The 23,529-nt window shown below is 36.9% G+C and overlaps 2 protein-coding genes across 4 annotated transcripts in view; one reads left to right on the top strand and one right to left on the bottom strand.

Annotated features, from left to right (window-relative positions):
- Nucleotides 1-1,794: 1,794 nt before the first annotated feature.
- On the top strand, nucleotides 1,795-17,011 carry LOC105033519 (autophagy-related protein 11). The gene is made up of 5 exons (XM_010908374.4): nucleotides 1,795-3,300; nucleotides 4,406-6,095; nucleotides 7,696-7,913; nucleotides 13,488-13,695; nucleotides 16,412-17,011. Exons 1-5 carry the CDS (start codon nucleotides 2,345-2,347, stop codon nucleotides 16,805-16,807), a joined length of 3,468 nt encoding a protein of 1,155 aa, XP_010906676.1. The 5' UTR covers nucleotides 1,795-2,344; the 3' UTR covers nucleotides 16,808-17,011.
- Nucleotides 17,012-18,057: 1,046 nt separating this feature from the next.
- LOC105033517 (uncharacterized) overlaps nucleotides 18,058-23,529 on the bottom strand; it is a 47,484-nt gene continuing 42,012 nt past the window's right edge. For 2 of the 3 annotated variants that reach the window (XM_073250793.1, XM_073250794.1), the window contains exons 3-5: nucleotides 19,176-19,421; nucleotides 18,918-19,103; nucleotides 18,058-18,603 (exon numbers count right to left, since the gene is read on the bottom strand). In XM_073250793.1, the coding sequence (XP_073106894.1) occupies nucleotides 18,380-18,603; nucleotides 18,918-19,103; nucleotides 19,176-19,421 (656 nt within the window). In that variant the 3' untranslated portion in view covers nucleotides 18,058-18,379. The remainder of the gene's footprint in view (nucleotides 18,604-18,917; nucleotides 19,104-19,175; nucleotides 19,422-23,529) is intronic. The other variant, XM_073250795.1, reaches the window with a different exon arrangement.

Genomic DNA, 23,529 nt, shown 5'->3' on the forward strand with positions numbered 1-23,529 from the left:
ATTTTTTATAGGTAAGCATTGGAGGAAAACTAGGATCAAATGAAGAACTTTATACTGAGGGATGGACACAACGACATTTTTCTGTGCTTTTTTCAGAAGCAAATTTACTTGGATACAATTAACGTCTTCTTGTTGACATATGAAGCGTTGAGCCTTTTGTAATTGCCTTCTCAGTATGTTAATATGGTTAGCGTAGGTTGACTGTTGTAATTACTTTTTCGTTTATGTCCATAAATTGTGATATGCTTCGGCCTAATTCCTTTCCCTCAAAAAGAAAAAATCAGTGTTAAGTTAGATCTTTTGTCAAATGATTTAGTCGGCCATTGGCTGTTATTTAGAAAGTTTATTTGACAATCCACATTCCATGTCCTCAAGCAAGAGAGCAAACAGCTTCTTATGCTTCCTTGCCGCTGTTCATTTGTTACCACAAACATTAAGGCTTGGAAGAGTGGGAATGGGAGGAAAGGTAGGAAGGGCTTTTTTTGAGAGAAAAAGGTTCAAAGGGTTCAATGTAACCAGTAGTTTTATGTTGCTGTTGAACCCTTCTTTCCCAAGCCAAGTTCAAAAAATTTCCACATCTAAAGTAAATGCAGAATTGGATTTGAAGCAAGGGCACAGCGGTAGTCAGGAACGAGGTTTGGTAACATACTCCAACCTCTCAGAGTATCATGTCGCATGGTAACATAAAATTATCTTTCGAAGTGATTTACAGTCCAAGTCTATACCTCAGTCTAGAGCAAAATAATATTGATAGCTTTGGTTCTCGTAGGCAAGCAACAATGTAACCGCATGAATTAAATTTCATCTTTCTCAAATTATTTCCTCGCATGAATGAGACATAGCTCTTATATCATGCTCGTGTTTCATGCGACATTGCAGGCAGCTTTCATTTTAATTGCTACTTTACAATTAACAGCTTTAAAGATGAAATGCTTATGCTACAACTAACACAATGCAATCTTATTCATGATAGTTTGCACAAGTTCTTATATATTTTTTTATCTGGATTAAAAGTCTAAATTCATTCAAATCTAATGATAAACACCACAATTCACTTATAGTTAATTCAAATAGATCCATGCTATAATATCCATTAGTCTATATAAATTATAGACCAGATCCATTGGGACATCATTTCGTCACAATTTAAGATTTCAAGGACCAGTCAGAAGATATTTTTTAGAATTTTTAGTCATACATACATATGTAAGATATTTTCAAAGAACAATGAATGTTGTGGGACTAAACAAACAGTTGTACAGATCCTCGTAATTACAGGGTGATATTAGAACGACTTTGATGAAACACGTGTAACATAAAAGAAATGCTTATGAAAGAGGGTATGCATTTCAATCATACAAGTTGTTTTCGTCTCATGAAGAGAACGTTTGTGGCTCAACTGGCACAATTTGATGAGAGCATGGTTGATTGAATCATAATGTGCCACACCAGCACAAGATGGGTCCAAGAAACCTTTTCCCTAATTGACTCGACTTGTGCCCTCATGTGATTTGAGTGGAGGTATGCTGACCAACACCAATCAGATGTCTCATTGCCTCTCTCCATGTGATACACACCAACACATCCCAAGGTCATTGATTATTATTTTATATTTGCAGGCTAAAATGGACGCAAGCGATCGGAAGTTTCACTTCGGCTCCAACTAAGAAGCTATACCCCAATTTGTTACGGGGAAGGAAGTAGATATGTATTAAAAATTTAAAACAAAGATTCGCAATGGTTTTCCAGATATTTACCGTACAACATTAGCTGTGCTGTTCCCGGACGCCATCTCCGCCTCTCTTCCTTGCACCCCCCAGGTTTCCCCTTGCCTTCAAATTAGAAACGAAAAAATTGGAAGAAACGTGATTAGGGTTTTACTTGAGAGGTTGCTTCCTTTGGAATACCCCTTCCACGTTCTTCGAAAGAAACCCTGTTTTTGTTCTCCTTTTGATCGCATCGACGCGGCTTTGGTAGGGGATTTTTCGGATATTTTTCGTTGATCGATCGAGGCCGGGAAGAAATAGTCTCTTCCCGTTCCGGAATCACATTCGGAGGTCTCGGAATCATCGAAAGGTGCGATCCTGCGGCCTTTCTTGATGTGATTTTAGGGCTTCCGGTGGGAAATTCTGGCTTCATCGACTTTTTCTTGGGGAATTTTTGTGGAAAGTTTGCCTTTTGGGTTGGTTTTTCTTATTGGGGTTGAGGGGATCTAGGGTTCTGGGTCGGGAATTGGCTGTTTCGGGTTTTTCTGTGCAGGACTTGGAAAAAGATTGGATTTTTGGCGGTGGGTTCGGCTCGCTAGGGTTCCGGTGTTGGGGGAGGCGAGGGGCGAGGGAGAAAGATGAGCTCTGGTTCGACGGTCACCACCACCACGGATGATTTCGTCCTCGGGAGGAAGCTTCTGGTCCACGTTGCCGAGAACGGTCACAGCTTTGAGTACGAGTGCGACGGCTCCACCCTCGTCGAGGACATCCAGCGCTCGATCGAGGCCCTCTGTGGCGTCCGCTTCTCCGACCAGCTCCTCCTCTGCCACAAGACCTCGCTCGACTCGCAGCAGCCGCTATCGTACTACAAGCTGCCGCAGGATGATCGCGAGGTCTTCCTCTACAACAAGGCCAGGCTCCACGCCAACTCCCTTTGCCCGCCTCCTGAGGCCATTGATGTCCCCGAGGCCGCCATCCCTCCTCCATCTCCAACTCAGGAGACCCACCCTTTGGATAACGCCGCAGATCCTGCCCTTAAGGCATTGATTTCCTACGAGCGGCAGTTCCGCCACCACTTCCAGCTTGCCAATGCGGTGTATGGATGCACCCTGGCAAAGTTTGAGGTCTGTAAGAGGTTATTAAGGGAGCAGCAGGTGCAGTTGAGGGCATTGGAGACTGCCCGGGCCAATCTGGATCATACGTATCGGAAGCTGCAGCAGAGGTATACAGAATTCATTAGGTGTTTCTCACAGCAGCACCGGAGCCACTCAGACCTCTTGGCTAATTTTGAGAGGGATGTGGAGAGACTTGGGATGCAGAAGCTCCATCCAAGTCTTCAGTCTGAGGTTCGCAAGTGTTTGCTTGATCTTGTGAAGGAGGATGACCTGCGGAAGTGGGCGGATATCTGCTTGAACTCCCATCGGCAGTTTGAGGCTAAGGTTTCACAGCTAAAGACGAACTTCTGGGAGCTGAAGAGAGGGGTGGAGGATCTGTTCTCCATTATGGATTCAGCTGCTTGCAAAGATTTAGAACTAGTGATAAGAGACCACCAAAGGATCCTTAATGACCAGAAAAGTACAATGCAGTCTTTGAGGTTAGTCTATAGTTGCGCTCTCGATCTACCATTCATCTAATTCAGAACCTTTTATGGTCTGCCAACCTTTAGTATCATTTTACTTTCATGTTGCTTGTGATCTATAGTTTATCAATATTTGGAAATCTCCTTTTCACTTAGAAAGATTTGGTATTAGTTTATCATTGTGGATTCTGCTGCTCTTTAAAATTGATAACAGTCGAATATCCAACATAAAGAGTTTCAGCATATGATCACAATAGAGGAACCATGGTTTGGTCCAGCCTTTTTTGGGTTTGGGTTACCTTATAAAATTCCGTAATTGTTTGTTTTAGGAAGTCAGGAGTTAAATGTGCTTGGGCAAAATTTATTTGGTCCGTAATAATGAGTTAAGTCCCTTTAATATATTCGCTTCTCTGTGGAACTAAAGAGATGAAATTATGATTCAACATCCCATTTTAAAGACCTCTGGTTAGTAATCTAGGGCTACACATTGTTCCAGTCGGCCTAATTGAGTTAATCTTCATTTTTTTTTTTTTTTGTGGGGTAGCGGGGGGGGGGACCTACTAAGAGAAGAAAGCTGAAAACGGGATGAGGGTAGGACTCAAACCCAGGTCACTAGCTGGTGACTTTACCAAGTGGATTAGTTGGCACCCCATTATTGAATCTACTGGTCCAGTCTCAAGTCCAGGTTTTTGAGTTATGGATAAAGCTCTCTCTCTCTCGCTCTATATATATATATATATATATATCTCAAACACTTTAAGCCATGTGCAATATATTTAGTGGTTTATATTTTCATTTTTGAACCATCACCATTGGATTTGGTCCTGGGTTTTGTGTTTTAGCGGACTCATTTTTAATTTGTTAACTTTATAAGTTAAGCAAATGGCTCTAATGGTATTTTCTTCGAGAAATGTTTGAATGTATGCATGCAACACCCACCCATCTACCGACCCACCCAATCACAAAGATGTAGACACGTGCATGCGCACATAATCTTGCTTGAACTTTTCTAGTCCATGTGCAAACTGCTGTCCTTTTTGTTTTGTTTGATATATACCTTTCTTTTCTTCTGACATAAATATTTAAAGCATGCGTTCGATTTTGTATACTTTCCATGCAGTAAGGATGTCAACACTGCAATGAAACTAGTGGATGATTCATCAAACCGCCAGCTGTCTCCATCACTTCGTCCTCATGATGCAGTTTCAGCTCTTGGTCGTATATATGATGTCCATGAGAAAAGTCATCTTTCAAATGTGCAGAATTGTGATCATACAATATCAAAGTTACTAGATAAATGTAAGGCTAAGAAAAATGATATGAATCTGTTAGTGCATATTAGCATGCAAAAGGTCAAATCTGTCCAGACCAGCATCAAGGACATGATGAATGAGTTACATGCATTCCAAGAGGTCATGGGACATCAAGAGAAGGAATTTGAGAATCTAAAATTTGTTAATGGAATCAGTCAGGCATATAGGGCTTGCCTTGCTGAAGTAGCCAGGAGAAAATCTTCATCAAAGTTGTACATGGGTCTAGCTGGACAGTTGGCTGAAAGGCTTGCAACTGAGAGGGAGTCTGAGATAAGAAGACGAGAGGGGTTCCTCAGAACATGGAGTAAGTACATACCACATGATATTTTAGCATCCATGGGATTGTTTGATTCTCCAAGTCAGTGTGATGTTCATGTAGCTCCTTTCGATACAAGTTTGCTGGAAATTGATGTTGTTGATGTGAATCGGTTTGCTCCTCAGTTTTCTAAATCTGAGAGGAATGGAGTACCAAAAGGTTGCTTAGGCATGCCTAGTGATGGCTGTAACGTGGCTAAATCCCAAGAAAGTCCAGTGCATACTGGTGAGAGAATTGACTTTCAAGAATTTCTTGAGGGTTGTGAGTCAGTAGATATTGCAGGAACAAGCAAGATGGAAGTTGAGAATGCATGGTTAAAAGCTGAACTTGCTTCTGCTATTGCATTAATCTGTAATTTCAGTGCAGAAATTGGTTATGACTCCATAAATGAAGGTCAAATGGATGATATGTTGAAAACCGTACAGGAGAAGACAACTGAAGCTCTGCACTGCAAGGATGAGTATGCCAAGCATCTTCATTCATTGCTAAACTTGAAGCAGCAGCAGTGTTTGTCTTATGAAAAACGCATCCAAGAGCTTGAGCATAGATTGTCGGATCAGTATTTGCAAGGACAGAAGCTTTCAGCCTGTAAAGATGCCTCTGATTCCATCCTTTTGGCTATAAAGACTGATGACTACAAGTCAGAAATATATGGAGATGGGGATGCTCATATGCCTTACATATCAAGCATGCCTATGGATGAGGTTTCTTGTACTTCTGCGTCAATGGACCCAAAACTTGATCAGATTACCGGACAAGTGAGCAAACCTGGTGAAGGTGGAGATGAAAATATGGCAGATATTCTGGGCACACTAAATATGCAGTCAGTGGATTCTGAACGTGCTATGGATGCATCAATGCAGGAACCACTTCGTGATGAACATCAAGTTGGTGATATTGACAGGGAAGTGAAAATGATGATGCCGCAATTGATTGTGACAAATGATTCTTCAGATGTCAGCTCAGGGGTACCTCTGGACATGTTACCTTGTGGAGCAGCTGCTGAACCAAGTATAGAGTCAAAATCTAGAGGTAGCCATGTACTGGACCTGCAAAATGCCCTGGCAGAAAAGTCAAACAAGTTGAATGAAATGGAAAACAAACTCAAAGGTGTTATGGAGGAGGTCAACTCTCTTAGAAGGGAAATGGAAATCAGCCGAAATCTTCTTGATGAATCTCAGGTAAAAAGCATTGAAAGGGTGATTGCATAGATTTTATTTGTTTATTAAAAAAAATCAATGCGGAAAGGTGCATCCTGTTACGAATGTTTATATTTTTATGAGCCCTTTTTGTTTTTGCAAATATAAGGATTTGATGTAAGGCAATCAACTGCATGAGTGTTCTACAAAATTTATACTGCTTGACACTAATCATATGAGCATTCTTTTTTGTCCCCACCTAAATCACTGCTCCAGCAATATTCATCCCAGAAGTTCCGAATGATATTCTGGGATAAAAATCACAGAGCTTGATTCAACTTAGGTTGCATTGTATCTGAATGCTTGAAAGATGTTGTTATCGCCACATATAACCAACATAGGCACATTTGGATTGATTTATGCATTTTTGTGCCCTCAAATCTTTTCAATGAAATGCCAACTTTGAAAGTTTTTCCTCATTTGTATTTGCCCTCTGTGCAAGGGACTGCTTTTTGCTTGTCATAGTTTTGCAGCTGTCATACGTTACTTTGTATTTTATAGTAAATTTTTTTTTGTGGTCCCTATCTTACTTTTGATTGTCCAAATTAGTATTCTCAATATTTTAAGTTATATATTTTTTCTCTGCTGTTCGGGAAACAACCAAACTCCCTATTTTTTTGTAGGATTAAGATGAAAGGATGAGCGTTTAAGGATTGTGCTTATATTAAGGATCATCAACAATCTAATGTTGTAATTATTTTGATCTACCTATTGTCATTGTTGATGCAAGTTATGCCCTTTCCTGCTTCTTTCTTTGTAACATTTTTTGACTATTCCTAATCACCGTCCTTGGAGGCTAGAAACATGCATAGCGACAAGAGTGCTCCTTTCTTCTAATCATTCTGTTAATTCTCCAGGCCCATAGATAGGACATAGGGTGGACTTGTGGAGAGTCCCTTTTTTTCCCTTCTGGTGGATCAGGGGCAGTGGTGCATTGGGAGACCATTTACTTATCACCTTCTCTCAAGTGCACATGGAGATTGATAAGTACGCCGTGTCTGCTTTTGAGTGAATGGGTTTTTCTTTCTATTTCCCCGTTTTTGGCCCTGCAGAGGGGGGAGGGGGGTGTGTTGTTTTTTTTTTTCTGTTTTTTCTTTTTTTTTTTTTTTTTTTGTTTTTGGTGGGGGGTGGGGTGGGTTGCCTGAGAAAATGTATGCCATAACATAGTATATTTTGTAGATCATAGTACAGGCATGTTTGGTATGTAACCCGACCTTCTTTCAGGTTATGTGGATCATGTATTATATATTTTACATGGGTTATATCCCTGTTAATATAATTTTACATGGGTTATATCCCTGTTAATATAATTTACACGGGTTTTATCCCTGTTAATGTAATTTTTGATGCAATGAGTCCTTGGTAGCTGCATGTGGCAATATTATTCCATGTAAATGACCTTCCATGAGTTTTTTTTGCTGCACTCCCAAACCAGGGCCTTTTACAAGTCAAATGTGCATTTGCAAACATGTTATTTATAGATTTAGTTGTGCATTAATAATTATACATATCTTCCTGATTTCTTGATCTATTCATTTATCAATGGTTTTTTTGGGTGTTCTTTCACAACTTTGTGAAACAGATGAACTGTGCACATTTGGAAAATTGCCTGCATGAAGCAAGAGAGGAAGCTCATACTAATCAATGTGCTGCTGATAGAAGGGCCTCAGAATATAATGCTTTGCGTACCACTGCTGTAAAAATGCGTAGTTTATTTGAAAGGTTTCGTAACTGTGTAACTGCTTCAGGTGTTGCTAGTTTTGCAGATGCATTGCATTCTTTAGCTCTTTCTTTGACCAGGTATTCACGCCTCATTATTTAATGACATGAACTATATTTGGTGTTTAATGCCTATTTTATAGCATCCTATATCTTTAATTTTGTCAATCCGCAGTTCATATTATTTTGCTTGCACAATAATTAGTTGCCCAGGTATTCTTGCACACTAAATTATATTTCAACTTGAACTATCTGTGTTGTTTGATGCCCTTATTTTGTTATCAGGCATATGTTTCTTTAATGCAATTCTTGTTTAGGTCCTTATTTAGTTTTTTTGCCACCACATCATTGCTGAAATTTGTTTTCTGTCCAGTGGAATATGGAAGCTGAATATTTTGTTTATCTGTTACATTTTATGATGATAACTAGATGCATGCTCTCTAAAGCTAATAAGCACCACTATTGATGCACATATATGGCCAAAATTTAGGAAGTTTTGTGTTGTGTCCATCTGAAACTCTACCTTTAATTAAAAGCCCAGAAGATACAGGGCAACAAATTGTAAAATGAATTCTTTCGTTCCAACAAGTAAACCATACTCCGTTAAGATGCCAATTTCATGCTCTTGAAGATCTCTGTTTAGGGTTCCATATAGGTGGGTTTGGGTTCAACAGACCCAGATTCAGACCTAACTGAAGTATATTTTTAATATTTTAATGAAATAGGTTATGTCTTATTTGTTTGTTTATTTATTTTTTTGCTATACTTCACTTTTGAATTATTAGGATCTACATTTTTTTTGTACGACATGGTAATAACAGAATGGATTAAGCATGTAACTACTGAACCACTTGATTTACATATGAGATTAAAATTCATGGATGCTTGTTAATGAACCAAAAGGTTCAGATATTTTGATGCATCAGAGCAACATTATTGGCAAAACCTGAAGTTTTTGGGGTCCAGATAGAATTCGCCAACTTTTGAAGAGCCATGGCAAGGCTGGGTATTGCTTAATGAATGTACTTTAGTCAATTCTAAAGCGAAAAAGCACTTCTTTTAAAAAAGAATAGTTTGGTGACATGGTAACATGGTCTGGAAAGTACTCATACAAGAAGACAGCCAGAAAAGTGCTTCTAGGAGAAGCTAGAAAACCTAGCTTCTGGGTTTCCTCCTCATCTCACAAAGCTGAAGCAAAACCAAAGATGCCCTAGAGGTACTTCAATAGGAGAAAGAGAATGCCGTTGTGTAGGGTGACTACTTCGTGGCATCCTTGTTTGTCTTGGCACGTATAAAGTAGAGTGGTGCCCACTTGATGTGGCACTCATCTAAGTTGGCCAGACCCTTTGGCCTCCAGGACTTTACAGCAATGAAATGGAATAAAAATAAGGTCTGATTTCACTAAATAAGATCCTTGAAAGGATGTTATCTCATTCATAGTTACCTACAATAACTTTTGGCTGTATTGCTTGGCAGTTTGATCAATCCTATTGATGTCAAAACAACATGATACTGAAACTGGTGAAGGACATAACTTTAGACATGGTTTCGAAAATGGTTGTGTCATATGCCTCCTTGTCCAGAGCAATGTAGAGTTTCCTAATTTTTTCAATGTAATGTTTAATGGAGTTTGTGTAGGATTAAAGCTTCTAAATTTGGTAAGTAGGACTTTTGTCTAGGTTTTGTAGTTATTGAACTTTAAATAGGGAATACTAGTGCATTTCTATATGTTTATTCTTCTAATTCACCAACCACTTTTTGGTGTGGATTTAAGTTACATAGTTTGGGACTTGAATTAGTTGGTCAACTGCTGAAACTGGGAGTGACATGTGCATGCTAAAATTACTATGGTGTAAAGGAAAAAATCAGGACTTGCAAAATCTTAATTGTCCAGAATTCTAATTTTGGGATCAAATTGATCCTTTGTATCATTGTGTTATTAGAGATTTGGTTCTGCCAAGATTTCTTGTATTGTGCATTCCAATGTAGAAGGTGGGATGGATTTTAAACAGCATATCGCTTGCATTCCTTTACTGAAAGACTTCGTCTTGTCTTATCTCCTTGACAATATAAAGCCATCTTCTCAACATGTCTTTTTGGTAAAAATAGTGTTCAAGTTATCCAAACATGTGCACTGAGATGAAGATCCTAACAAAAACCAAGACTAAAGATGAATTCTTTATTCAAGGCCATATATTGTTAATTTATGAGGCTCTTCCTAATGAAGTTGTTCATAATACTTTTGATTCTTGAAGGATGGTGAAGTATCAGAAGACATAGCCATGGTTTAAGGTTACATGATTATGCTGAAGAACAGGAGAAATTTTTGAATGAAATTAGACACAAAAATTGATTTGTGGAGGAGGAAGATCTTACATATTATAGGAGTTGACACAGGATGCAGAAGGCATGCTTTCAACTTCACTGCTGTCTAAAGAGATCTTGGAAGGTTGTACCAGATGGAATCTTGGTATCAATTGAGATGCAACTTTGCATCTTATGGTAGACAGTCATAATAAAGTACATATTAAATGAAAGCTTAGTGATGGAGGTATAGGATTTGCATCAATGAGTTAAGGACAAGTTCAGACAAGTTTGTGCATAGTAGAACTGGTATTAGCCTGAAATCATATTATTGTTAGAACACCAAATGAATGCGTGAATTACAGAAAATGATTGGGTTAAATTGACTTTGGAGAGGACTTTTCTCATCATTGTAGGTGTTGAGGCGCCACAAGCCTATTCTAGCTAGAAAAATTATCTCTTTTATGGTTTTCTTCTGCAATTGCTCTAAAGAGTTCCAGTAGGATGAGGACCCCTATCTAAGATATTTAGGACATCCCTACTTCTGTGACAAAGTTTTCTACGTAAATTTCTGTGGGTATTGGTATTGGGAGGTTATAGTATGGGGTTTGCATGTGATACACATTTTGCTGCAAGCTATAGAATTCCATATTTTTCAATTTCATTATAAAAATAAAAGAAGGCTGATGGTGGAAGCTATCGAATGATGCTATTGTATAACCCATCATGGGTGAAGGTTAGCAAATCAGCCAGAAGCTAAGTTCTAATTTGAGATGATACTTTTTCTTCAATTCATGCTTCATCTACTTATTTTACTAATGCATAGTCATCTTTTAATGGGATAGAAGCTCAATCATAGTTACCAGAAGCAGGTGCAAGTGCAGGAGCAGATTTAAGTGTGGGCATGGTGAAGTGAGTCTCTTTAAAAAATTTTTAGATGAAGGAATTTTTAGGGAGGGGTTTGGGGACAATATTCTAGAGAGATTCCGATATGGGTGTGCCATTTTAAGTTGAAGATTCCTGCTGCTAAGAGTTTGATAGTTGTATACCTGGAGAAAAATAGACAAACGTTGAACTTATTTGTTGGAATTAACTTTTATACACCGAATTCTTTAATGCCATCACTTTTTCTTGAGGGGAAGGGAGGGGAAGAACCCCTCCCTGTGGGAAATTTATAAAAACATAGAAAGTGAGAAAACATATCAGGGGTAACCTCTACATTATGTCAAACTGTCTAGTTACCCCAGTTGTTGAACAAACCTAGTGCGAGTTGAAGAATGAGCAAAACAGCTGTTTGCTTCCTTACAAGAACACTGTTGTTTCTTTCCTTCCAGACTGCCCAACAAACTGCCATAGAGAGTTGTTCCAAACCCTTTGGAAGTTAGCTTATACTTTCTTTTGTTATCCATTTTGACCAAAAGGAACTAACTGTAGCAGCATGGCCTTTGAAACCCAAGCAGTTGGTTCCCACACTCCTTGCATCACACAGAATGCAACCAACTCTCACAGTTCTGTCACCTGGTATTGAGTTGAAGATCAAGTTTGAATTATTGCATAGGTCCAATTCTATTGGAGAAGCACTTGGTTTGGCAATTAGTGGAGTGATGGGAACAAGTTTCAGGCATGGGCTAGGTTCAAATTAGGCATGCCCATGGAATTATGAGCTACGCTTCCCACTTGCAACTTGAAATTGAATCCTTTGCTTTAGTTGTTGTGGATATCAATGTGTATGCTGTAGAGTTGAATTGCTATGAAAAGTAAGTTGGATTTTGTTCTATTGATAGTGAACGAGCAATTTGATGGAAAGAAGCAAGATACATTTCAAAGACAAACTACATTAATAGTTGGGATACCAAGCACAAAGTCAAGTCCATTTTGTGATGATACTGCTTGTCCATCCATGTTTCTTTTTTTTTTTTTTTTTAATTTTTAAGTTTGATGATCAACTAACCAAAAAGAAATTTTTAGCTGCTCATTGCATGCATAACCATGACCATTAAACCTTTCCCTACCTTGGCAGTCATAAATTTCTGCCTAAGGTGGCATACCTGCTTCAGGAACTCTTGCCTGCACCCATTCCTAAAGCATTCCCTTATTCCAATCCTTTTCAGAGACCTGCTTCCTGTGCCTATTGCCCGAATTTGTTCATGCAACCACTCCTGCTTCTGACAATTGGGGCCCTAAATGTTAAGAGTTTTATGGATCTGTATTTGAGCTATTTTCCTGCTGAGGGCCACCTTTGGTGTTAATTCGAGGTTATCCGATCACTCATAACTTCCATCCATGTCAGCTTGAAATTAACCTTTTGTATCCCTAACCCTTCACTCTATGCTGGGTTGTCTCCATGTCCTTTTTTTGCATATGCTGATGCCATGTCAATCCGTTGCCTCCCACTTTGTCCTTGCTGAAACTTCGATACTTCTACTATTTTTTAGTCTTAATTATCTCAAAATCCTGATCTTCACCTGTCATTTACACATCCCTAAACCCTAGAGTTTGGTTGAAAGCCAAGTTTTTTCATTGGAACTTGTTAGGCAAACTATACTGTTTTGCTTTTGGCTATAGATATAGGGGATGCACATATAATTACCTTTGTTTATTCCAGCTATGTTGGTAGCAAGTCTTGTATGAGATTCTATCCCCATAAGGAGGACTTGGCTTGACCACAGAAAACTCTTGTTGGAGTCATGGTCAAATGAGATTATAGAAATGCAATTGCATTGGGCTCACATGGGTTGTCTTCTAGACTTGTCTTTATTGATAAAATGCAGTCTGGAATATGTCACTCTGGACGGTTTGTTTTGAAAGGTTTAATGCTGATCTGCTTACTCGAAATTCAGTGCTTGCAACAATTATGATTCACTTGCCTATGCTTTCTCATACATTTATCTAATTGTCTAATTGGACCTTTGCATATCTTTAACATTTTATTTTGCTTTAGTCATCTTTCAGTTCAAAACTTAATGATGTTTATGGTGATTATTATGGTAATAGTAACACTAATGAGTTGTAGTAGTTCATAAAAATGATACCGCTTGTAATAACCACCAAGAATAGTTGTCCATTGGGGTCTTTCTATCTCTCTACTTTCTCATTTTTTTTTCTTTTCTTTTCTAGCTGTGAACTCTTGTTGGGCTGCTTTCTGTGATGACTAAAGATGGATGTATAAATTTAGTTCATTGATCTGGTGTTCAAATTGTCATTGTACTAAAATATTTTTCAGAATTGATAACTCTCTGAGCAGATTGATTCAATACCTGTTGTATTCCATGAAAGTTCATGAGTTTTCTATGTATTTTTACCATGCAGGTTAGTAATTTCTTTTCTAATTTTTATATACTACTCTTTCAGTTCTGTAAATGAGGATGAAGATGATGGTACTGCAGAGTTCCAAGCATGCATCAACATCCTTGCAGAGAAAGTTGGTGTTCTATCTCGACATCAACAGGATCTCCCAGAGTGTTGCACTAGAGCGGAAGCTGGGCATCTTGTAAGGGAATTGGAAGAAAAGAAAGAGTTGATTAGAAGCTTATATACTAAACTTCAGCTAGAGAAACAGGTTGGTTGCATGCTTGGCTTTAAATTTTTGCACTGAATTAATGTGTCATTGGCAGTCCAACAGTACAAGAATTAGTATTCCATCCTTTTAGGTAATAATGGATGCTCCGTATTTCATTGCGGAAAGATTGGCTTGCTAAGATCCAATCTTTGTAAAGGTCCAATCTTTGTAACTGGGATTAAATGAATTTATACATTTAATGTGTCTTTATCATCTAAAATTAATTGCAGAGTAATCAATTTAGGACTAAGCTGTGTTAACTCAGTATTGTACATGTTATGCAAGATATACATACTATACATACATATGTACATATATGGTACATGCCTACATGTGTACATGCATATATGTTGCATGTATAAGCTAGTCTAAAAAGAATGTTGAACTATGGTACTGTGAATTCTAGAGCATAGGAAAAACTTTAAATAATGCAAATGGTGGCATGCATCCCTAAATAGGAACGTTTAGTGAATGAGAATTCATGAAGCTGGCTATGAATGGTTGGGACAATGTTTGATGATTTTTGTTATAGAGATACTTGATGTATTGGAATGCACATACCAGCATGCACCAAGCTAATTTGTCTCAAATGACCCTGCACCTCCCATATCACCCCTGAATTGAACACTTACCACTTTATGCTGCTTGATGTACCATTTTTCCTTTTTGTTTCTTGCTGAGTTCAAGCAAACCCATACAAGTCAATACGTTGTCAGTACTCTACACATTATGACATGGACCACACTGACTAGGGACAGGTATGGTTTCCATCCCCAATATTTAAAATCTTGAGATTTTGCTACACACAAAATGCACGTATGTATGTAAATAACACATGCATCTTAACATGTATGCATGTACGATACAAATATGTGTGTGTGTGTGTGTGTATATATATATATGTATACATATACATATGTATACATATATATGTATACACATGTGTATACATATATATGTATACACATGTGTATACATATATATATATATGTATATGGATACATATATAGATGTATACATATACATACATATATAGATGTATACATATGTATATGTATACATATGTATACATATATATGTACACACACATGCATATATGTATGCATATATGTACACACACGTGTATGCATATATGTATACATATATACGTATGTACACACACGTGCATGCATACATACATGGGTATGTATGCACAAGAAGAGAGCGGGGGGATTTGGCTTGGTTAGGCTGTTATTCAGAATATATGGCCTGAAATATTTCCAAGCTTTTATTTTGGGGGTGGCAATCGGATATGGGTTGGGTTTGACGTGGATTAGGTCAAAAATTCGTCAATTTGTACCTGACATGTTTATTAAACCGGTCAAAATTCAGATATAAATCTAATCTATTTATTAAACAGGTGATCTGATCTACATAACCCATTTATTAAATAGGTCAAGTTAGGTTAAACATGTTAAACAGGTTAAATAGGTTTTACATGGTTAAATGGTTTTAAATGGATTAAATATGTTGAGCAGGTCTGATTAACCAGGACAGAAACAAGTTAAGCAGGTCTTAAATGGGTTAAATTGGTTGGGTCATGACTTGACCTAATTGTTAAATGGGCTAAAATGGGTTGAATGGCTCAAACGCCTAAATCTGAGCATATCCCATCTAATAAACAGATTTAAACAGGTTGACCCTTTATGACCCAAACCCATTATGCCAAACTGGAATCTGCTTAAAGCAGATCATTTGCAGGTTGGATTGATGGGTTGGGCATAAATTGCAATCCTTACTTTTATTGCATCAGATTGTTTTTTTTTTTTTAAGTATAGAAACAAAGGAACTGGCCTTTTTTTTTTTTTTTTTGAAAGATTCTTATTTTTCCCCTACATTTCTCCTTCGTTCAGGCATCTCTCCCCTTACTTGCCAGTCCCCTTCCTATCCTATCCACTTCTCTCACCTTCAACCGCAGCTTGTAATCCCTTTTCTTCCAGCTCTTCTCTAAACCCAATCAATATCCTTTTATATCCTCCACTGAAACCCCTTTGGACCGCTTGTGGGTGCTGGTTTATGGAGCAGCGTCATCACAGGGTGGAGTTGGGGGAGGGTGGTGGTTTAAATTCTACTACTGTATGCATGGTGGTCAAATTAGGATGTGACCAGAGGGCGTGACATCAAAGATTTCAAGCAGGCTGTAAAAGGGGGCAAAAACAGAAGGCCAAATTAGAACACAAGCTTTTTTTCGGTGATGGGGTTAACTTATGTGGAAGGGTTGAGGAAGAATCGGAAAGGCTGGAGGCAAATATTGAGAGAGAAGCAGGAGGGATAGTCTTGGTTTTGTTTTGTAATAAAAAAATTGATCTCTGCACAGATCTCAAGTTGGATCTGATGGTGAAAAGTCTGGAATATCTGGAAGCTTTCTGAATAAGTTATTTAACCTGTTGACCCCTTTAGCGACTGCTTCTAGTTGCAGGTGTTTGTCCATCCCATTTACATGTTAAATTATTCTGTATTTTTGTATTTTGTAAGTTTCAAAATGGACTGATGATTCTTGAACATCTAGCTTGTTCCAATACCAACTATATTGAAGTCACTTTTAGATCTATCATAATTGGCATTTTTTTTGGATGGCATCCGAACTTGTGAAAATTTGTATTTTTCATCATCCTATTTGAATGAAGTCTACTTTCACTCTGTCTCTTACACTGAAAGGTGGATTTTGTTGTGATAGGCAAATAAGGAGAAGATATCTCTTGGTCGTTTTGAAGTTCACGAGCTTGCTGCCTTTGTTCTTAACTCTGCTGGGCATTATGAAGCAATCAATCGCAATTGTTCAAATTACTTTCTTTCTGAAGAATCTATTGCTCTGTTCACAGAACAACGTCCAAGGAGACCAACATACATAATTGGACAGATTGTGCACATTGAGCGGCGAATTGTGAGGCCCCCGGTATCCATGCGGACTGAGCATGGTGATCAAGTAGAATCTTTGAGTTCTGACAACAGCAACCGGCGGTCTCCAGGATCAGGGGCTACCTCAAATCCATACAATCTTCCCGTTGGTTGTGAATATTTCATAGTGACAGTTGCCATCCTACCTGATGCCATTCGTTCAAATCTTTCCTGATCCTGCCTGTGGCTGAAATGAAGGGAGATTAAACTGTACATATATGAATAGAACTTGGTGGGTGGTATTTTGTACATGTGATTGATTTTACTCTTTTATTTGTATATAGCCAACTATCTGATGTTCTTAGACTCTGAATATTCTTGAAATCCCTTGAAAGCCTTCCAGAGCGCCAATGAACTCTCAGAAAAGAAAAGTTCGTGATATTATGTTTCTCCACATACTTCTCCATCCATGATATGAGGACTGCATACTCAAACTAGCACATTCTGCTCTGGTTACCGATAGCCTCGTGCAAAAGTTAAGAAAATTTATGGAAAATAACCCTGGATGTATGGAACCATCAAAACTAATGCACTTGATGATTACACACATTTGGGCTGTTGTCACGAATTAAACAAGTGTAGCTTATATCATCTATCAAGATTGCTTCTTCATTGTTTGTTTTTCTTTGTAAATTATATCCATGGTTTTTTGGGTCTTTTATCCTCCTTTTTTTAGGGACATCCTACTTGTTATTCTTGTTCGGGTTTATGTTGTCATGAATTTCATGAATGTGCCTTATATCATCCATCAAGTTTTCTTTGTTGTTTCGTTTTCTTTGCAAGTTACCCATGTTTTCTTAGGTATTTCATCCTCCTTTTGTCAGGGACATCCTACTCACTATCCGTATCCGGTTTCGTGTTTTCCTTTGACTAATGGCATCCCACCCAGTTATTTACATGGTCAGCACAATTATGATGTTCTCTCTGATATGCTCCCATATAAAACTAATCCTTCTGTTGTCTTGGTACATCTAAAATGTGATATCGCACAACTATCCTATTTATATATGTTTGATTCATTTCATTCTCGTGACATTTTAATCCATACAACATCTGTGTGCTTTACTCACCTAAAAGTTTTTCTCGAGTATGAAATTTATCAAGCTACATTCTAACCACCTCTCAGCTTTGAAACAAGAATACTGTACAGTTATGTGTTTCTTATTCACTCCCCAAATTTTTACCATTTTAGTTTCTAAATTTCTCTCTAGCTTTCATTGGCCTGTCAGTTCCCATTTTGTTTGTGGATTTCTCGTAGTTTTGCCCACTTGTGTGCAATGGTGTATGCCTTTTTGCATCCGTGACCATGCTTGGTGAGCATCATTATCGCTAACAGGATAATAGCAGGGAAGAAACTCAGCCTAAACATGGTAAAGAGCTTAAACATCACCAAGACTAGCTACTAAATAGTTCTATATAGCTCAAACAAACTGTTTATTTTGTGATAAGATAAATGAAAAGTGCTTAGATGCAACGCAACCATAAGGAGTTCTGAGGTTGGTTTATTTGAATCAGAGGTCAAGTCCTTTCCTGACACAAATTTGATGGTACTGATGACGTTATTTGAGTGCCATTAGCTTTCCACGAAACTGGCTTCCGTTTTATCCTTCACAGGAGCTCAAATCATTTCCGCCACCATTCCTATCAATGTCAGTTACTTCATCCAACCCTCAAGTATTCTTAGAACACTGAAACAAATAAAATGCTAGAAAGAAAATTGTCTGGTGTGAGGAGTTCAATTCCTCCTCTAATCTCCACCTTGCGAGCAGCGAAAGCATGGAGGGATTTCATCTTTTCCTACGCAACCATGTACTTCTTCAAAGCAACTACTGTGATAACAGTGACCACACGGTAAGACTACATGCACCGGAACCGGATCGGAGCTGGACCTTCTCGGCCTGAATGCTAGGTCTATGTTGCAGAGCTGACACTTATAGCCGAGGGGCTCAGGTATGGTATCATTGGAGTCAGCTGGAAGAAGATGATTTACGTTAGCACTATGCAATATTATCATGCTCTTACTTCCATAATATATCTCACAGAATGGGCTGCTTAATTGCTTAATCATGGATATGGTTAAGCCAGTGATTTCCTCGACTTGCACCCTTATGAGAGTATGGATGCACTATGCTCAAGTTCTCAGGATATCTTCCAAATTATCCGGGTATAATGATGGACAGTATGTAAGGGAAAGAAATCATACCACAAGCCTATTGCTCAGCTTGTGGCATTCTCTATTGTTTGACCTGAATCTTTTGAAAGCTAAAGAGAAGCTTTAGGCATACCACTTAGCCTGGCATACTGCGGCGGTCGCTGCGGGTGATAGGGTATAGATTCATTCTGGTCACGCTTTCTCTTCAATCCAAAACGGGCATGGTGGGCAAAGATTGGAGGAGGCTGTGGTCTTTCATAAAGAAAGAGGGGTTCATCATCATCATCATCAATTGTGATTGGTTGGTCTCTGCTGTGACCTGCATGGCAAAATATCGTCAACATTGCTAGAAACTGCTGCATTAGGAAACTTAGTACACGTATACATATACCTACGGCAGGACGAGGAGGGAAACTACCCCTATGAGAAGGCCGGATTGAGGTGAATTTATTAGGCATTGGGAAAGCAATGGAACCGCTCCCACCTGCATCTAATCTGCTGGCAGGAGTTCTACCGAGTAGGCTTGACTGGCCACAAGGATTGGCGCTGGGTTGGTACGCAGACGGAGGAAATTCCTGAGTTCCATGATCCCTTTCATTTGTTTCTTCTTGAATATCATTGTCGCTGTTAGTTTGATCTGCAAAAGTGCGAAGATAACAGCATAAATTGGAAATTGAGAGACTTGTAGACATGCACCTAGAAAAAAAGCGAGAACGATATGTTATGTCATTGCATAAAAAAATACTATATATATATATATATATCCCCAACTGAGAAAGTTTTATATGAGAAATGGAGAGGTATACTTTGTAAGGAGCCAATTATTGGAGGAATTTATTGTTGAAAACACCTCTATCTATTTCTTCTACCTGACTTGATTGTATATAATATCTTCATCTATCTCACTGTTCTTCTGTATGATTGATTCAAAATAGAAAGTAAAAAAATGATATGAATGAATTAATGTTGCTTCACTTGCATAAGTTTGTCACAGCCTTCTTGCACCATAATTTGTTCTACATGTTTCTCAAAGCCTTGTTTCCCTACATGTTCTGCAGTAGTTACACTAAATTTAAACCTTTGTGCCCTCAAAACTTTCCTGAGAATTTAACCTTTAATTCACATTGTCTTCTTGAGAAAAAAATTAGTATCATTAATCAGCATGTTGTCATCTAATGGCATATGGCATACATCATGAGTTTTCTATCCCCTAAATATCAAAGTAACTTCGTGTACAACTGGTTCAAAGATGCATGAGATTTTTCCCGATAATTGGAGTATCTTATAATAACTAGAAATGCAATTATCTCTTAAGAAATACTAACTTCATATGCAACTAGTTCAAAGATCTATGAGATTTTTGCCAATAATTGGTGTTAGTCGTTATGACTAGAAATGCAATTATCTCATCAAAAATGCTTTAACACTTAGAACAACTCCTTCAAGCATGTCAAATTTTGATGTATCTGCCAAGAAAATTTTTTTTCCCCACAAGTCCTTGCAAATTTCTCATATCATTTTACAATATCCTTTATCTGAGTCATTGAAGAACATGCCTAGATTTCTTCTTTCTTTTGGCTTTTCCTTCCAAATCGAATACCAATTTTTCATGAGTAGCAACAAATGATCCCCATGGTTGCCATTATTGAAATTTAGCCAAATTAAGTCTTGGAAAGAGTTTCCATTCTTTTTAATCTTTTTTTTTCATTAAACAATTCTTCATCCTAATCTAGTGCCACATTGGTTCTGCTTGTACCTTGCTTTTATTTCTATGAATGGATATCTCTTGAGATCATTTAGCATTATATTTTGTTTCTAAACCTTATTGCATAATTTAGTAAATGAAACTAACACCAAATTCTTATGTTGGATATCTTAATTGGAACACTTGGTCCTTAAACTCATATTTTCTTCAAATGTTGCTGTAGTTAAATAATCTATCAATTTTGTTACTTGTTAATAACATAAAGTGAATGTTTTATATAAATATTAATAAATAACCAAGAAAACTTTCAAATTGCATATTAAAATGTAAACTATACATATGCAATAAAAGAAAATGATATTAACAATATCTTGTTATTGTTTGGTTCAAAATAGAGGTTGCACTTTCTTAGTGATCCAGCTTATTCAAGGAGACTGATTCTAATAATTTGAACAAAACAAATAGGAATATCACTTTGTACTTCCACTTTTCTTTGGAAAATAATGAAGGAGATGAATCTCTCCCATTTTGTATTCTTGTACTTCAACTTAAGTTTCCTATTTTTCAATGCAACTAGATTTTTCTTTATGGTTTGGTCTAATAGATGTTACTTCACATCAAAATATAATGCTTCACACATCATTCAAACCTTTCCATTATTTTTTGCTTGATATATACATACAGAATCTATAAAACATATTATCCTTTTAGTCCTTATGCATTTTTAACACTATAAATTAAGTTTAATGGCATGTGCATCTAATTTAACATGAAACCATTAATTTTGAGCCAATTGATCAAGAATTCACTCTTAATAACAAGGTTCTAGCTCTTTCTCTCTCTCTCTCTATATATATATATACCTATCTATCTGTCTCTACATATTGTATAGGTACAAATAATGTAAAATTATTCTTTTTACTATCTATTTTGCTACATGTCAGCTTATATTGGTCCTCAATACATTTCTATATATGTCATATGGAGAGTCAATTAGGATCCTTCTAGCTAGGGTAAATTCAATATATATTTTTTTTGCCTAAAAAACTTAGTTTTCATTGTTGGGCAAAAGACTTGCGAACCCTAGCAAGGGCTCACTTAATCAATTACCCAATCATTATAAAATAAATGCAAATTGAAGCAATCCATCAATCTATTCTCAAATTCTTCTCCAATTCATATTGAAGATGATTTTCAATTCATTTGCCAATTGACAATCAACTGCATAGATATATTTAATCATAGGATAAATCACTCATGTAATTTAAATAACTTGAAGGATAATTGAAATACAAATTATCTTAAAGAAGATAAACAAAGATAATAATAAAATAAATATAACTAAAATAAGAGGCTAAAGAGACTTGAAAGATACTAACGATAATGTGTTGAATGGGGTTTGAAAGAAACATTGACCAAAGAGTCTTTTCTTAAGATAATTCTCTTAAAATATACAACAATCTCCTTGACAATAGAAGTTTCTATGTCCCTATTCTCAAATTGACCCAAGTCCATCAAGAATTTTGGCTATAGTAAACTTCTCCCCAAATTAGAACTAATAACTAAGAATTCTAGATTTCAAAGTGAATTTTTTTTTTTGGCTATACCCATGTATAAGCATTAAGTATGGATAGTTAAATCTAACTTTTGTAGCTTATCCTTGTGGAGCGTAGCTTTTGATAACTTGTTATATATTTTCGAATGGCATGTTACATTTTCTAAAATTGTCCTAATCACTAGTGTTTGCATGTAAATGCTTATAGAAAATATAGCATGACATCTACATGCTATATTCTTGATGGATCCCCAGAAAGATGCATGGCATTCCACTCTTTTTTCTTCATGGACTCTTTGAAACTAAGGGCATAATGTTTACTAGCTTTTGTGTTATCTCCTTTTGTTTAACTTGATAATAATCTTTTGTAGCATCAATGTATATATAAGCTTAAATAGTCTCAAGCATATCTTTTGTGACTTTGAGACATGATCCGAGGAGACAAGTGCAAGTTATAAAAGTCCATCATAATACTTTGAAGTTTTAGGATGCAATGAATCTTGCTACATTTTGGAGGATGACATCTCCAACAATGATGAGTAGTTTTCTAATCAAATAATTTCAGGGCATAAAATATCTAAGATTGTGAGAAACCACCAGTCCATGATTTATAATCAATGGAAGAGATTCATTTCATTCTTCAAAATAAATAACTTTGATTAGAAGAATACATGGATGATTTTACATCAATATATGCAGGTTTAATTGCAAGTATACATTCATCATTATTTATCATGACTTTATTTTCATCCAAGTCTTTATAGATCTTTATGATACTATTTGCCCTAGTTTAAGTAAAATACTTTGTGGCACCTCTTAATTTACACATAAAAATTTCTTAAAGCCCACCTATTCCAGGCTTGGTAATTTATATCAACCATCACTGGTGTATCTAATTACTTTTCACAGGTTACATCAATCCCTTTGTGTCATATAGCAAAGGGAACTCTTCATGTGCAAGGAATATATCCTATATCATCATTCCTTTGTAAAGTAAATTCTCAAGAAGGGGCTAGCTGACTAAGCAAGTAAAATTTCTTAATGGTTAAATCAAAAGGCCTCGGTCCAAACTCTACCTTCACTTGGATTTAGGGTTTAGGTATAATTGGTGGACCACATCTAGTTAAGTAGTCTATTTCCTAAATTTCCTTTTAAGCAAAAAAGTAAATAACTAAATTGAACATTTAATGGTATCATAAGATGACATGTGAGAGAACAAACCATAAGCAAAATAATTTAATGCTAAGCATGACTTTAAAGGAAAAGTCTTAAGTAGTAAAAGAAGTATATAGAACATCAACTATCAAATATATATACTACAATAATCATTGTAAACATATATTTCATTTGATAAATATGCTCTTCACAAAGACTTAGATTGCATGGCCATCAATGGGTATATAACTAAACTTTGAAGTGCATTTACCTAATTAAAATAGTTTATTCTTTTTTATTTTTTTAATTATTTTTTGGGATTACAAGTGT

The sequence above is a fragment of the Elaeis guineensis genome, chromosome 1 (genome assembly GCF_000442705.2).
Source record: "Elaeis guineensis isolate ETL-2024a chromosome 1, EG11, whole genome shotgun sequence".
In the NCBI taxonomy this organism is placed as follows: Eukaryota; Viridiplantae; Streptophyta; class Magnoliopsida; order Arecales; family Arecaceae; genus Elaeis; species Elaeis guineensis.